At 40.3% G+C, this 17,547-nt stretch overlaps 1 protein-coding gene across 1 annotated transcript in view; it reads left to right on the top strand.

The window, feature by feature from the left end:
* Window positions 1-17,547, top strand: part of ppfibp2b (PPFIA binding protein 2b) — a 58,726-nt gene that overhangs the window by 17,092 nt on the left and 24,087 nt on the right. Inside the window, exons 2-5 of the mRNA XM_028407389.1 lie at window positions 3,360-3,464; window positions 4,947-5,161; window positions 12,744-12,830; window positions 14,263-14,376. Coding sequence (XP_028263190.1) covers window positions 3,383-3,464; window positions 4,947-5,161; window positions 12,744-12,830; window positions 14,263-14,376 — 498 coding nt within the window. The 5' untranslated portion in view covers window positions 3,360-3,382. The remainder of the gene's footprint in view (window positions 1-3,359; window positions 3,465-4,946; window positions 5,162-12,743; window positions 12,831-14,262; window positions 14,377-17,547) is intronic.

Genomic DNA, 17,547 nt, shown 5'->3' with positions numbered 1-17,547 from the left:
AAGCAGAGAGAGCAGAAAACAGAGAGAACTGAGAAGAACAGAACTGAGATGAATCAAATGCACTTAAAGCAGGACTAAACAGGACAAGTAAGAGCAGAGTCATTCAGTACGGAGCAGTGCAGCAGCACTGAGTCACATTAATATATACAATATATATTCTTGTCCTCCCAGCAGCCATGCATCAGCCACGGTTCACAGATCAGACACTACCCACAGTCACACACACTAGAAAAAGATAATCTAAGCAGTGTTGAAGCCCACAGACTTAGCTCGGAGATCAGACTTTTTTATAGCCTTGCTCCCTCTCTGTGTGAGGCTGGTACTGAGCCTGAGGAGAAAAGAGCACACTTGCTAGTGAGAAATAATCTCTCTAAAATAAAAAAGTCACACTTCTTACTGCCTTGATAAAGTACATACCAAACGCTACATCATGGTCGAAGCTGACATATTCAAAACTCTCTAAGCAATAAAGGACCAGTCAGACAAAGTCCATAAAAATCCCTTCCCTATGACTGCATGGGTGACCCCGGTGGAAATCAATGCAACAGTTTAATTCTCAGTTTTCATGCTAATACAATTAGCCATCTGCTAGCACAGCATGGACTTCTGTTCACACTGATACCTAATGATGGGCAGGGTAGCTTCTCAGTTATTTGTACCACGCAAAGACGCTAATGCATTACTTTGTTGTGTGTTTGAGGATGTTTTTTGTATTTTAAATGACTTCTGTTTAACTTCTGGGTTACAGTAGAGGTTGACAGTGTTCAACACAAAGCTGACCCACAGCTTCTATATACTCGCTGGGGACAGTTGTGCTCTTAATCACACCCTCTCTTCCTCTTTCCTCAATTTGGCTGCATGGAGCCTGGAGGTGATTGGACTGGTTGATATGCTGCTTTGTTCTATGTTCTCACATGCAAATGGACCAGATCTGTTGATATGATTGTTTACAGGCACCTATAGCAGATGTCTGATTTTATCATCTTCATAGATAATAGGGCTGAGTGCGCTGTATGTCGAAGTATTGGCTGCACTGTAGCAGAGTGGGGTGTTTGAGTTGAAGTGTTATCTGGGCTTTTTTTTGTCTGACTGGAAGATATTGTTCTAAAACTGCCATTTCCTGGAGTGCAGGCAGCTGGATTTTAGTTAATAGATTATCGTCCTCTCAGCATGTGGCAGGAGATTGTGTAATGTCTGAGTGTGTGCGTGTGTGTGTGTGAGGGCTCTACAGGGAGGTGCTGATCTATTATCTATTGTTAGTAAGCTGCTCTGTTAACATGGAGACCCAACTGGTCACACACAGATGCTTGCTGGTGTAATATTATAATGTAACAGGGCATTGCAGCATTCTCCAAGTAATAAGACTGTAGCAGTTAGCAGTTGTAACTTTGATACAACACAGCTATGTTCTTTCACGCCAAAAATGAGTCTGAATAGAGGGCTGAATTTACAATACTTGAGCCCCTAACTGGTCAGCATTGCATTAGAAAGGTGGTTAGCATGTGTAAAAGAAGATAGAAACAAGCTAAAAGGGTAACAACCCCACTGCATTCTGGGTGTTGAAATGTAACACTGTTTTTGTAATAAGAACAAAACTGCAGCCCTTTACAGAATAGATTAGAAAAAAACAACAGCCAAGAGTTTTTCAGTCAGAAAAAGATTTTTAAAGTTTTGTTCACACTCGCCGCCATTTTGTCAAACTCATAAGCATCTTTTTATGACAAGTTTTTTTATGTAAGTTTACTCTGCTGATTAAACATGCTGCCTTGTGTGTTGTGAAACCCAAAGATGCTAAGTGTCCACTTGGATTGAGGCAGCTCTGTGAAACCTGGTTAACCTGCTCGCTTGGATGTCAAATGGGATGTACTGAGCAGAATTCCTGTTGTTTTCAAACTTTGGAAGTGTTGAGTGCTGAAGTAAAATGACCACAATGGCAACATTTTCTAGCTGTTGATGTATTAGAATTTGATACGTCCCAATGAGTTGTTTTTCCCCCATTGTCAGTGAATGTGTCAGACTCAGCAGCTTCCCTTTAGACACAGTAGAAGAGAGCTGTCAGCACTAAGGCGGGTGTAGCTGGTCACATGTTTGACAAACTAGTTTTTCTGGAGTGCATAGGGAAAAAGGTGTGTCTGTTTTCTAACAACCAAGACACAAATGAGAAGTCAAGGAGCACTGACAGCGTGACTTAGTCTCACGAGATGATCCAGATTTAAGATAATGTGCTGTTTGGACTGCTGTGTCCACCATGACTTCATTGCTCCTCAATCTTTTGATTATAGCAACATGCTAATGACATTTTTAGCATCACACAATCAATATGGCTATACATACAGCAATACACATTGTGCAGGCCTGACACAGTGGATGTGATTGTCTGGGCTAGAACTGGACAGTAATCTGTATACCAGCACCTTAACAGCTTCACTATAAATAATAATTTCCCTGCTCCACAGAGTCATTTTACACAGAAACACACACACACTTGAAAACAAAGGCTCTGTTGTTCTGTTGCAGTCAACTGTTGTCACAGTGCTGTTGAACAGAGTGACTCTGTCACAGTGTCTGAATGGTGCCGTCACCCTCAGTCTCAACAACACTAATAATATGGATCTATAATAATAAACAGTATCAGACTGTCTTTACACACACACATAATTCCACTGATTGTGTTTTTTGTGTCAGCATCAGGCATTAAGTGAAAGTTGTAGTTTAGCATTAGCACTTTGCGGTTGGGTTTTTTTATTCTCCCAAAGGCGTCAGCATATTACATCACCGTCCTTCCTTTTTGATTTGCACACGTTGATGTCTGATTGTCTGTAAATTGGTATGACAGCATGACAGAGGGACGAGGGCCTTGAAGGAGAGATGACAGAAAAAGGGATGAGTGCTGCACAGAGAAAGGCATGACAGAGGGGAAGGAGCCAGAGGCAATGGTGAAGGATGGACAGTCAACCCCGTTTCTACTACAAACAAATCGTGTGTGTGCATGCATGTAGGGTTACAGAATATGGCACAGAGTACATCTATGTAACCATAGTAATACATGTGTGCCACTTGCCCTGGCCAAACAACGACACTGTTGTATTACACTATTACACTCTCAAAGCCATAGTAAGTTGCCAAGCAAATGAGATGCATTATCCTTATTGGATTACAGTTAGTTTGAGCATCCACATCTCCATGATTTATCTGGTCTCCATGCAGGATTGCACTGAGCCACTCACAGAGCATTTAAAGTGATACACAGATGCTTCTCAGACACTTGGTGTCAATGTTTCTTTTCTTAAAAAAGTGTTTCTGTATAGATAATATTTAGGAAGTGACTGATCAACTCATTTTATCTTTTAATCCTATAGACCTTTGCAGCAGCTGAGATCTGATGCTACCGGCCATCACAATGGAATCAGAGGCCAGTCACATGCTGGAGGCGGCACTTGAGCAGATGGATGACATCATTGCAGGTAAGAATCATAATACTACATATTGTATGAATATATAGGTGTGCAGCTTTGAATCTCTGTGTGGAAGACTCCAGTTGTTGCCATCTTAGCAGCTCCAGTAAGTCCTTAATCCAAGCAAAGATGCCAATTTCTAAACAGGGACAAATAATGTTTTTGTACCGGCCTCTAGTGGCTATTAAAGAAAGTGCAGTTTTTGATAGTCTACACATAGCCAATGGAGTTTACCAACTGCCAATTCTTATCCTCCAGCAACCAACACAAAGAACATCTGTGTGGCAAAACATTGTGGTGACACACTTGTATCAGCTATGGACACACTGCACACCATTAGCCTGACAAGACAAACTGACAAGAGCAGGTTAATAAGTTGCAAACTTGTGTGTGTAAAACAGGGGTTGCGTTTGTTGCCACCAGCTCAGCCTTGGCGGCAACCAGGTTTAACTAAGAGCAGGGTAAATGTTTGATGTGGTCCTCTAACATGAAGTGGGAACACACACAACATCTGTGCAGTCACAGAGAGATGACTCTATTTTTTTTTTGACTAGAGTAAACATGACATAGTATATCAGAAGTAAACTAAAGAAGGTTTGTTGCTGCTGTTTTGTCTGAAACTCACTGACCTCATCCAGTACTTGGTGTTTTCTATTCCGGCTCTCACTGACCGCAAATAGAAATACATTAAAAAGCCCATTAGCGATAACATCAGCCAATCACAAACAAGGAAATTAGACTCACTTATCAACAGAATTTAGATATGTTGGTCGTATTGCATTCCATGATCAAGAGTTTATTTTGTTTCTTTTTGGGTTAAGCATCTTGTGGGAATACGGGTGAAAGCACTCTGCTGGTTTCTGTAGACAGTTGCCAGCTCAGTGGTGCTCATACATCCTGATAATTATGACTAGATGTATTTTTGACAAAAAAAAAGCCTGTATTCTTAGATTTTTGGTGAACATTATCCAGCAGTAATCCTGACCTTTGACCTCACAGTGGACAACATTTGTAATGTGGAATCGGTGCTCCCGCTGCAGGGTGCTGAATGCTGCTGCACTTACACTGAGTTGACAGTGTGTGAATAATATTTTCTTCTGTGTGTGCGCTGGCCTACTAAAATCTGCATGGATGGGCAAAAAGATGAATACGTTTGTGTTGTTCATGTTTACTTCTCCTTAACCATCATTAAGTTTTTTGTTTATATAATGCACGCAGTAATAGCATCAATTCAGGTTTTCCACAAATTATACTAAAATGGAAGCCAGTTATTAAAGCAAAGTCTGTTTTTATTAAATGAATGTTGGACTTGTACTGTATGGCTGTGTACTTAAGTGTATCCAGATGTGTGCTAGCTTGTGCCATACAGTCTTAAGTGTGAGAGCCAGGGAAATGATCCAGGTGACACATGGACACTTTGGAAATATTCTGTATGATGTACGACTCTGATTAAAACGCCATTTTCTGAGCTGTGTTGTTCCATTTTCCCAGGTTCCAAAGCAGCAGCGAGGGAGTTTTCGAACAGCATGTACGACCTGGGCTCTCCCGTTAGCACCGGTCCACTGCAGGTCGTCCATTTAGCCGAGGATCTCAAACTTGCTCTGGAGCTCCAACCTAACCCGGAGGAGAGGGAAAGCCTCAGAGCCCAGCTGCCCACGGAAACAGCACAGGCCCTCATAGAGTGGCTGCAGACTGGAAACGTGAGTGTGAGGAGAAATATGTCTTTTTATTTTTATTGAGCAAAGTCAAAAGTTTTGATTCTTGTTTTGTACTTTTGTGGATTGTTGCGTTTGTTAAATGCAGCTGAAAATGAGCATCGGTCCATGCTGAAGATTCTGCTCAGCTTTTTGAGCACAAAAATAGATGTTTTCTGATTATCTATGACTGTTATGAGTTTGTCGCCTCCATGTAGTGCAGATTATGTTCTTGCTTCTGACAACAATTCTGTAGATAAGGGCCTATAAAGGTGCTTTACATTTGAATTAAACCAATAAGTGGTGTATTTCTGTGTCAGCGGATGCAGAGTTAATAGATAAGGTCATTTTAAAATTGCAGTGAAACTCTCACTGTGTAAGAGATTACACAAAGAGGTTAGAAATGGCACTGCAAGCTCACGTCTCTGTGAATGAAAGTTATGGAGCAAACGGGATAGATTTCCTTTAGTTCTACAAGCATATTTACGGTGATGTTTTGGCCTCTGAGCAATAAACATGCTGATAAAAATGAAATGAAATGATGTTTTGTGTTAAAAGGTCTCTTTGAGCAGGGGATATTTATGTTCAAAGTGTACATAGTTTTTTCCTGAAAGGCTGGATTCAGTGCGGGTTCAGGATGGTTTGCTTTTCATGTCTGAATCAGGTTTAGTGGTTGAGTTGGTTAACTTGAGAATACTAGAGACTTCAAGCAGCTTCATGATGCTTAGAGACAGGAGCTCACGTGTACTGTCCAGTGCTCCATCATGTAAGCTGCAGTGGGTTCAGATGGGGTCAGCTGAAAGGTCAGAGGCAGTGGAGAGGAATTTAGCTGCTGTGCTACACAACAGATTCTCTGCTGCTGTATGAGGTTTGCATGTCTCTGTGAGGATGAACTCAGGACTCACTTTGGTCTCTGTCCCAGTCTTACAAGACCATCGTCACCTAATCTTTGTCTTTTTTTTCTTTATACTTATATCCTCTATTTTTTCTACTTTGTAATTTGCTAGATTGTTCATTTATTCAGGGGTCTTTCCTGTGAGTAAAAGTCTTCATTCAGTATTTCTAGAAATGGATTTATTTGTGTTTTGTGAGTTCATTTTTCTGAATTCTTGCTCGTTTGAAACTATTAGTTTAAAAGCCGGGTTTCTAGAAGGAGTGTTTGTTACTTCATTGCAGGGTTTGTTCGTTCTGCGGGTATTTCTAATAAAGTCAGTTAATCATCTGTGACTGACAGGCGAATACAACTTAAAATACACACACAGCTGAACACACAAATATTGATTGGCATATTGATTTCAGCTTCAAATCTAATTGTCCAGTTCATTGGATGTATGCGTCTGCTTCATTAATTAAGCATAACTCAGTTGTGTGTCTTGTTTCCATTTTGCCTCTTCACCATTTGGTGTGTATTAAACTAAAAGTACAGTGTTTTATAGTGAGGGAATGAGGCCAAGTAGGAGTGGTTGCATTACATTTTCCTCAGAGACGCTATTACAACTGGACTATTATCGACTTCCTGTGCAGAGTTCCCTCCCTCACACCCTGCCTGTCCTCTGTGGGCTCTCTCTCTGTATTTCTAACTTCCCTGTTTACGTCACTCTCTCTTTCTTAACTGCATGGTGCTACTCTCCTGCCACGCATGTATTAGTAGTTAGGCTCTCAACTCTACAGAGGAGTGGATTGATTGTTGTTGTGGAGGTCTGGCAGGTTAAATCATACTGTTTTTAATGTTTTTGTGTGTTTTTTTTTTAATTTATAGACTTCTTTTAAGTGCTTCTTTTAAAAGATGCTGTCAATTGTTTGTTGCTGTTACTGAGTTTTGACCTGCAGAGGCTGCTGTTTTCTGCCTTAGGTTTTTACACATAATGACTGAGACGATTTAGGCTGAAAGTGGATCTTGGATCCCATTCAGCAGCTTTTTGAGTTCCAACAGCAGATGTCCCACATGTTGCACTCAATCACAGGCCAGTCCTCTTTCTTTCTTTCTTTCTTTCTTTCTTTCTTTCTTTCTTTCTTTCTTTCTTTCTTTCTTTCTTTCTTTCTTTCTTTCTTTCTTTCTTTCTTTCTTGCAGTTTTTCATTGTCAAATTTAACGGATTGGGTAAAGTTATATATTCTTTTACATGTTTACATTGGTTGACATATGCAGCATGGTGAGAAATACCTAAGAAATTAGGCAAAAAAATCAACATGAGCAGCTACAGCAGTTACTGAAAGTGTTTCTGCAGCAACGCTGTTTGACATTTTGTTTTTTGATGGAGGCCCTTTTCTGCTAGTAGAAATGTGATGAGAAATGGGAATAGAAAGTTGGATTGGGGATGCTGCAGTATGTAGGTCGGCCAATCCAAATATTTTAATCCAGCTATGTATGGCTGTGTCTGCAGATTACAGTAAGCATCATCACTTCCAACACTTCTTTCCAGCAACAATGTCCCTATCAGTCTGGATCATCCACAAACACTTTCTAAAGAGTTCCTCTTTCTGATCCTGCAGTGGAAAACTGATCAGTCAGCCCAAAGCTGTTAAACAATAGCTGTTAAACAAAAGCCTGGCAAATTATCCAGGCAGCCAGGAAAGTACACTTTCATCCTGTCCACCTTCTCCTCCTTCCCCCTGCACCTCCCTGCTGACCTACAGGAACAGGATCAAAGACACCCATGCTGGCAATTAGTCTGCACCCTGTGGGCTTCTCTCGGGTGACTGACACACACACACACACACACACACACACACACTCTCATACATGTAAACACAGGAAGCATCATGGTTATATTATTGGCAGGAAGCTGTGATGCCTTGTGTGACTGCTGCTCAGCACTGCTGACCACAGATGTTTGTGTTGAGATAATCCAATGTTTCTGACTACATTCAAGAGTTTTGGAAGTTCAGCAACACAAATAAGATGAACATCCAGCTGACAAAAAAGAAAGAAAAACACAAACTGAAGTTTGTTGTGTGTGTGTGTGTGTGATGATAATTAGACTCTAAGAGATGGACAGATATGTGGTGGAGCGAGAGAGTCCCAAAGTGCACTACACTGTAACTTAATTACAAGAAAGCACAAAAAAGGAGGGGAGACCTGGCATGGTTTGTGTTTGCGCTGACAGTGAAGCCTGTTGCTGCTTTGTTCGCATGTCTGACATCAGATGCTGTAAGAGGGAGAGGGAGAGAAAGAGGGAGGGAACATGGGCCAAGACTCAGACACAAACAGATGACAGAGAAAGAAGAAAAACGGCAAACCCTCCCGCCACCCCCCTTCCTCTTTGGGCTCGGCCATTTGGCTGTCAGACGGACCTCTACAGAGAAAGAGAGAGAGAGGGGAAGAGAGAGAGAGAGCGCAAGCGTCCAATGAAAAGCAGGAATAAGTTGGGAAGTGAAGAAGCAAAGAGAGGCGGGAGAGAGAGAATAGAGTGGTACTAAAGAAGGAAAGGAAAGAGAGAAGGAGGAGGAGGAAGGGGATGAAGCAGGGGGGAGTTGTCCCTCTTAGGAGGCAGAGATCGTAAAAAAAAAAGCCCTCCTCCGCAGCTGTGAACATCGCACTCATGCTACATCAGTCTGAAAACTCTCACTTTGTCCCACACACACACACAGTTTGAGCTTGACTAAAACACAAGGAAATAGGCAGGGCAGCGATGGGCTGGGAGCATGGAGACTCCCATTGACTTCTACAGGCACTTCTCCTGGCTGAAAAAGGTGAGTGCTGAGGGCTTTTCCTTTGATTTTCATGTCTGTCCATGTCGCACATTCCTCCTATTAGACTGATGCCTAGAAGGAGGATTTTTTTAGTTGGAAAGGAGAGAGAGGAGGGGAAGGAGGGAAGCTCCACTGAGATAATTGTTGCTCTACTTTATATGCATGGCATTGTCCTGCTCTTGTTGTGTTATTTCCTGGTGACAGACTGTTTTCTGATGTAATTTCCCTCATAGCTGAAGAGCTGGGCTAAATCTCAAGTTGTTGTGGTGTTACTGAGGCACGCATCACACGGCCTGTGTTATCAGATTAGAGGTATTATCCATCAGCTGATTGGTGTTGACAAAGCAGTGTCTGATAAGGTGGGATTCAATCAGAGAGACTTTGTTTGTGGTGACACAAACAGTCTTTAATTGACAGAAGAAGAGTCTGGACTCGTTTGGTCTTTGAGTTATGTAATTGGATTAATCTAATGTAAGTCAGATCTTCGGTTTGGTGACCTTTCAGGCTACCTTCATTCATTAAGACACTTCCACTTACCTTCCAAAACTACAATACACAGCAGGGAACCAGAAACCTCAGCTTTCAAAAGTGGTCTGTGTGATTTGTGAGTGTACATGAAAAGTTCACCTATCGTGCAAGAAGCTGTCACAGTTCTCTGCAGGGGGCGCTCTTCGTCTCTTTAATTGGCTTCTGCAGTTTGTCACATAATCCACATTTTACTGCATTGTGGAAGAACCACTGCTCAATGAAGTGTTTTAATGAATGAATGAAGCTTCCTCTCACCTGCTTTCTGCTTCTTGCATGTTGTTACATTCGTACAAGAATCTTTTGCATGGATTTGGTAAAATACACAGGTTTTTACTGTTTCTAGTAAGTTATGTTGTGCAATAAAATGAATGAATGTATGAATGAATATGCATGTTTCTTCATATCTTTAAAAGGGGACCTAAGACTAGTACCCCTACAAAACTGCCTTTATATCATTACTACTTTATTAATCTGCAACATCCAAGCCTAATACTTCACACTAGTTCCTTAGCAAATAAGGGATTACACCTGCAGAAACACTATTCACCTTTACTTTATATGTGACCTGAGCTTTTATTATGATAGAATACTAAACCAGCTCCTCACAAAAGTTAACAGTAATCAATTATATACAAATATTTGTTAATCAGTGTACAAATAGTCAGTCCTTTTTGGAACACGTTATACTGCTTCCTATAAAGAAAACCAAAACAGACATCCTGAATGCCTTCACTTTCCATGCTCAGTAGGACTGTTGACTGTCAAGCTGTGCAGACATCAAATTGAATTGAACCAGTGGTTTAAATTGGATTTAGAGACACAGTGTTGTGACTTAGGATGGCTAAGCTAATGTGTTACACATGCTGCCATGGTGCAAAATCAGATAAAGAGATATAGATAAAGAGTCACTACTGAATTTAAGAGCAAATAAAGCTTTCAACGCAAAATGAACGCGACGGGTTAGAGAGCAGTGTTCAGTACATGCTGCATGTTTGCAGACACTAAAACACTTACATGTGGATCATTAAAAGTAGGTGGTGTGCTGCAAGTTGTCGTGCATTTTTACACACTGGGATCATACTGCATGTTGTGCTTTATGTCATGAGGAATCCCACCCACTCCACTTACAAAAAACAAAAAACCTCCAACTGTTTCCACCCCTCTTACACAAAGCCTTATATGTCTACTTATTATATATGACGTGAGCCAGATTTGGTTAAACTGTGGAACATTATTTGTTTTTTTATATAAGCTCTATTTATTCCAGTGCTCATATTTGGTATTCTAATTGACTACTTTGAGGCAACAAAAGTTTAAATATTTAAATACAACAATTTTGAATTCACAGTAAACATTGCCAAGTTAACATTATTGAGACAGCTGAGGTCTCAGAAATTTGATGCTTTCTGAGTATTTATTATATTTTTATTACATATATTAACAATTCCATTTTGTGCCTTGGATTGATAGCTGTTGTACATTTTAAGAGAAAAGAAAAAAGTGCCCTTCTGGTTATAAATCCCACCCACAACAACACATAACATGAGTGGGTGGCTTGTACCCGCACAGTGGTAGTTTCCATGGACAGGAAATATCAGCCTCATACCATTTCCTCTCGGTGATGACGAGCTGTATTTATACTATAAGAATTCTAAAAATATAAAGTGACTCACTGTGAATAAGCTTTCAATCTAAATATCAGCTCATTTAAGGACATTATTGGAGCCATTTCCAGGAAAATTATCAGCTATAAAGGACTTGCACTTTGTTTTTAAACTTTCTCTCTCGGCCTCTCCGTCTGTTCCTTTCCCCCCATCCTCACACAATCTAACAAGTGATGACAGACAGATAGAAACAGACCTGTCTGCTTTATTTATCAGCTCGTTGGAGTGCTGTCACCATGCTGAAGAGTTCCTGCTTTTCAGATGGAAACGTCTATGATTGCAGCCAATGACAAACCAGAGGTCACTCTGTCACACTATAGCAAACCTACATTTTTTTATTTTTTATGTGTGCAGGTTTCTTTCCGACCCATTCACGTTACAGTATGATTATCGGTTTAATGCATCCATATGGTCAGTGTCAGCTAGTTTAGTGTGTTTACATCCTCTGAGCTCCCTGACCTCAGCTGCAGACAGATTGTGAAGGATTACACGCTGATTTTAGGATCTTTGTCTGAAACAATAACAATAAAAGGACCAAGCTAATTATTTTACACCTTGTCCACAATTTTGGTGGTCTAGAACTTACTGTTTTTTAACAGTTGTTCTGCAGCATCAGTTAAAAAAATATCTTAAAACCCAGATGTTTACATTCTCTTAAAAAACTGGGTCATCGCCATGAAAGCAGAACGCTTTTTCTGCACTACCCATACACTCAGGATAATCTGACAATTTATAGCCAAATGGAAACTGTGTAGACATCATTTTCCTTCTGACATCATTGAATATTGTTCTGCTTGACTTTCATTTTTACTTCTTGACTTGTGGAAGATATAATTCTGCTGCAACCTTAATAGCTACAGACTAGAGAACAAGCTGTGACCAAATGAAAAAAATCTTTCATTGTGAGTGTTTAAGTACATGTTAGAAAGTATTTCTATTTTTAGACACTGTTTTTTCTCGTGGCTATGTTACTCAAGCTTCAGTAACATGTGGATGATTTATTGCCAATGTTGGGCTATTTCCACATAAATGGGAGTCAGATGATTTTTTTTATAAACGTGTATCATGTGCTCGGTGAAAACAACTCTGTAAGCTCCTTGTGCAGCAGTCAGCAGGCTTTCCCACAGTGGTAGTGGATTATCAGTGCAGCACTGTAATCTGCAGTATTCAATGTGTTTTCAGTATTAGCATGATCACTCAACCTTTCGCAGTACTCACAACAGTTCATACTTTTTATCTAGCTAGTAGCTAGTGTTTCTTGAGTAAATCAGTCACTATAATGTCTGGACAGGCTTTACTTTTTTTTCCAAAGAGACCACAAATGACCCTTGTCAAGCAGAAAGATCTTCTGGATAACAGGCAAAAACATGACCTGGAAGACTAAAAAAAAAACATCTCTCAGAAACACTCAATAACTCCTACACCGTCAACAACGCACTTCTAACCTGGTTTAGGGTAGCTTAAAATAGTCCTGGTGTTACACCATATTCTGACTAATCAGAGGAGGGTTCGTCTGCGTAGAGTTAAAAAATTTTGTGAAGAAGGAGATGCTTTAGCTTTAACTGACGAAACTTCATGAAAATAGTTTGTGTATAAAATAATTTGAATGGGTTTTGTTTTAAAAATCATGTGTTGAACCTGTCTCTGGTGCCACAGACTATCTGTGCTTCTTCATCACTAACCTTTCTGTTAACCTGTGTGTTCATCCAGGTGAACCTGTGTTCTCCAGCCAGCAATGAGTCCTACCAAGAACGACTGCTTCGATTAGAGGGAGACAAGGAATCTCTGGTGCTACAGGTCAGAACTGACACTTTGCTCTGATTTTAAGTGCTACAAAGTGCTTTTAGTTGGACTAAAGTACTTTTTGTACTCTCTATCAGTACCAATCAGAATCTGTAAATGTGCTTCAGTCATGTTTATTCTGGACTTTGTTTGGAATTACTTGAATCCCTACATTGAGTAAAATAAACCTGGAGACTGTCTGAAAGGATTTGTGCTACAATGGAAAAAAAACATCTTATCTTCTAGTCTGTGATCTAGGACTTAAGATATTTTGTGTTATTTCATAACAAAACGTGCCCAGACATCTCCAGAACCAACTAAGCATGTGTTTACTGACGACTTGTACAGTCACAGCTGCTGCAGTAATGCACAGGATGATTATATATCTCTGCACTATATGATGTCAACAGGTCCTCTCTGCCTTCATATCATTTTAATAGCTGGTTCATGCAGCTGTGATTTTCACACTCTGCCCTCACTTTTTGCTTCTCTGGCTTTGCTGCAGGTGTGTGTGTGTTTGTTTTCTTCTCCGGGTAACCCCATGAGGGTGGGGATTTTAGATTAAGTGCACCACCCGCCTAGACGACCCTGGCTTGTCATAACGTCCATATCTCATTCCTCTGCCCCTTATTCACACACACACCTACTTGCTACACATTCCTTAACTGACGTTGGCCATGATTGGTGGATATCCAAGCTGACCGGGGCTTGTTTTTCCTGACTGGTGATTTAATTGGCTGTTGACAGTTGACAGCCCCCCCTGCTTCCTCAGCCTTATACTTTCTCTTTACCTGCTTCTGCTTTACTTCAGTGTGCGTGCGACTTTGTTTTTGTATACACACACTGCGGTTAGCGACTTCTATTTGTGTGTGCAGCTCAGAGGAGGTAAGAAACCGCCGTTTCTTTGTGCTTCACATATCACAGTTACATATAACAGACATATGTGCAGTACATTTGTCAGTCATGCACAACTTTATGTGCACACGGAATTGTAAAACTCCTTTTTTAGTCACACTTTTGTTTTAATATGGTCAACATTAGGATGTTTCTTTGTGATTTTAAATACATGTTGAGCCAAAACACTTGGCAAGAGATTCTTCCCTGGCAGAGTGCGATGAGACAGGACGAGGCTTCAGGGGCAGCAATCAGAGAAGCTGAAGTGACAGAGAATCGGTGGCTGTCAGATGGATTTGGCATAGTTTAGGAGAACGGGAGGGATTGTGAATGTGTGTTTGGCATGAGGTGGATGTGTTGTCAGTGAGATTATTATGAATGTGAATGCATTCCTGAGTGACAGGTTGCTGAGTAAATGCGTGTTGTTTTGGAGTATGAAGTGATGATGTGCCCTTTTTGTGTAGAAGGGGACACAATGGAGACACAAACTGTTTTTTCAATTTTTCTTCATCTTCTCTCAGGAGTCCTAACTGAATATGTCTATACCCATCAGGTGAGCGTTCTGACAGACCAGGTGGAGGCTCAGGGAGAGAAGATTAGAGACCTTGAGAGTTCTTTAGAGGAACACCGGCAGAAGCTTGCATCTACGGAGGAGATGCTACAACAGGTAAAAACACGGCGAATACACTGTGTGCGAATACACAATAACACACTATTGACTGTGTTACTACATGATTTATACATTGTTTTCAACGTAGCACAAACAATCAGAGATGCCCTGAAAAGTGTTTCTCATCCCAAAACAGTGTGAATCAGAGTCCAATGAGGTCCTCCAGAACTAAAGAACAGACAAACCTTCACCCACAAGGAGTCCTCTTCACACATACAAAAGTTCTACTGATTTTCCTGGATACCAGAATTGATGCTAGATAGGCTACAGCCAGACCTACGGGCCTATAGTGTTATGGTAAAACCATTGGCGGAAATATATTGCCATCACCACTGTAAGAATAGATATTTCAGGGAGAGAAATATAATTATCTGAGGGTATGTGTTTCTGCACGACCTTGAAAAACTTTGAGGCGGGGCTAGAAGCTGATTTGTTAAACTCAGCATCTCTGCTCTTTTCTATTTCTGTGGATCACACACATCCCCACAGCCTAACCATCAGTAAAGAGTGCAGAAGAGGGTGAATCTGAGTTCACTGCAGTTCAAAATATAAAAAAGCTAGCACCAGATTGTTATCAGTCATCATGTGTTGCAGTCTGGTTGTAGAAGTGTGTGTTTGCCTTTTAGCCTCCAGTAATATGATTGTAATGCTTTAATTAAAACTGACTGACCGAGCCATTTAATCAACTTAATTTCCTCATATTTAATACGCTGCGTATGTTCTCAGTTTGTTATGTTGTAATCTAAAATGCACTTGAGCCAATAATATTTTGAGATAATGGTTTTAATTGGTCTTTTATTGAGACAAATTCTGTTAACATTTTTGCTGGCTGTGAAACAGAAAGTTGATTAAAATGAGTGGTTGAAGAGGAGCTATATGTGAATAAATAAAGGAGTGGCAGGACTGATTAAATAAGGGCAGGAGTGTTTCAGTTTGACTTCCTCTGACTCGGTTATGTAAAGATTATAGCATAGAGCCTAAAAGAAGCAGATTTTACAGGTCAAAACTCGGCTTTGCTCTGTTTTTATGAATTGTTATGAGATTAGATGAAGTTTACTCTCATAACGCACAAGGTGACCTGTTTGGATTAAGACTGCTGCTGAGAGTATTTGTTGGTTGGATACACTAATATTGGCTCAGCATTATACCTTATAATGTCTGTTTTTTGTTAAGTAAAGTGTGACATTTATTTGTAAAACTAAGCTTAGGCAGATATTTTAGGTGTTTAATATTATGAATTGTGTGTTTTAAGATGATGTGTAGCCTTAACCAGTTATTCTTATGCCATATCCAGCTGCGATTTAAAATAAAAGTTAACCGCGCGCAAAAACAAAGCTTAAAAAACTTAAGAACGAGCAAAAATAAAACAGCTTGTGTTGTTGGGGGGACTCAAATTTCGGACCCCTATGTGAAAGTCCACTGTGCTAGATACCTATGCACTCAGACTTTTGTGGCATTATTGGTCCCTTGTTCAGATGAGTCAGGTGGTGTAATGTTAAGTTCACAACATACATGTAACATAATGTTGTATGTCAGGAAATCCGTCCACATGTTCTGTTAACAGAAATGTAACTGGCCGGGGTATTCACGACCAAATGTGGCATTTTTTTGCCACAATCCCTCAAAGATTGGAGGCTGATCGCCATAAAATTTAGTAGCATGGCTCAAGGAAAAGCAACATCAACATCTATCAACAGTATGTCAACATGTCACCATGAGCATGTTAGCATGCCAGTGTTAGCATGTCACTAGTTAGGGCAAGTGACAGAAATAAATAGAGTTTCTGTTTGACATAGTGTTGTCTGGCTTGGTTACCATTAGCACACCTTCTCAGTCCAACACTGTGGTCAGACCAGCAATTACTAGAGTTGCTATGATGAGGGAACAAGAATAGGTGGTAATGACATAAGGGCATAATTTGATCTTTGAATTTTTATGTTTTTCCTCACCCCTGTCCCTGCAGGGCTCATATTTTTTCACATAAACTGATATATTTAATCATTATCAGCTATGTTCTTTGCTACAGTACAAAATCAGAAAAAAAGTATTTTGTTGTAAGTCAACTCCCGCTGCTGAGAACAGAGACACTACATTCTGAAAGCTGAACGTCCTGCGCCTGCAGGATTCTGAATTCTAAATTTAACGAATCTGCAGTTTCACAAAGCATGTAATGACTGAGCAACACCAGACAAGGCAGAGCAAGCACACATATGTGTATGTTGCTTAACAATGACACAACCCCACTACTGACTTATGAAAGTATTTATAAATGATCTCTGACATGGAGCAATTGGGAGCTAGGGGGAGATCCTTACCTGAGACAGGTGAGCTGTCCAAGATTATTTATTAATTTTTGTTTTATTGTGTCCTATAATCAAGTACTGATCAAACTTAGCAAAACTACACTGTATTTATTTTCATAAAAAATATTGATGCAGTGGCCAGTGGGTAGGTAATATAATTGGTCTACGGTCCAACATGTAGTAAGGTGGGTAACACCCTATAGTGCACCACCTTAGCCTTGCCTAACCTGACCTCTTATTGTAAGCGTAGGCATGTGTCTTGTAGACTGCAGATTCTATCTAATCACAAGCTCAGAGTAGCATGAAACACTAAATGTCTTCAAGCTGTTCCAGTTGTTTGACGTCACTGATGAAGTAAACTCATGAGCTTCTGCCAGCCTGGATGCAACAAGAGCACAGCTCTGTGTATCAGAGAATCGGCCTTCTGTTAAGATGCCTCAACAGGCTCTTTGTCCTCCATGTTGTTAACAACGTGGAAAAAAACAGACCACAGCCACAAAATAAATACCCCAACAAGGCTGTGGCATGTATATTCTTCATCAGCCAGCTTTTATAATCTCCCTATTTTTATTGTCTGTGTAGGATTGGTTGAATAAAAAAAGAAACGTATCCTTTTTATAGGATAGGTTAGAGGTTTTATTGTGGTCTCCTTCTCAATCAGGTGGAAACGATGGACTGATATTTCCAATGAACTGTAAGCAATTTCACTCACATTGACATGTGCTCAGCTAGTTTGCAGAATGCAACATCTCAGGCTGACTGATATTTTTATAATCTGTTGGGGGTTTACTGGCTGTACTGGTCTGCAGCTGTTGTCCTGGTTGATACTTGTATGTTAGCCTGTAACATGGGCCCCTTTCACAGC

The sequence above is a fragment of the Parambassis ranga genome, chromosome 6 (genome assembly GCF_900634625.1).
Source record: "Parambassis ranga chromosome 6, fParRan2.1, whole genome shotgun sequence".
In the NCBI taxonomy this organism is placed as follows: Eukaryota; Metazoa; Chordata; class Actinopteri; family Ambassidae; genus Parambassis; species Parambassis ranga.
This window is presented reverse-complemented; position numbering and strand designations above follow the sequence as displayed.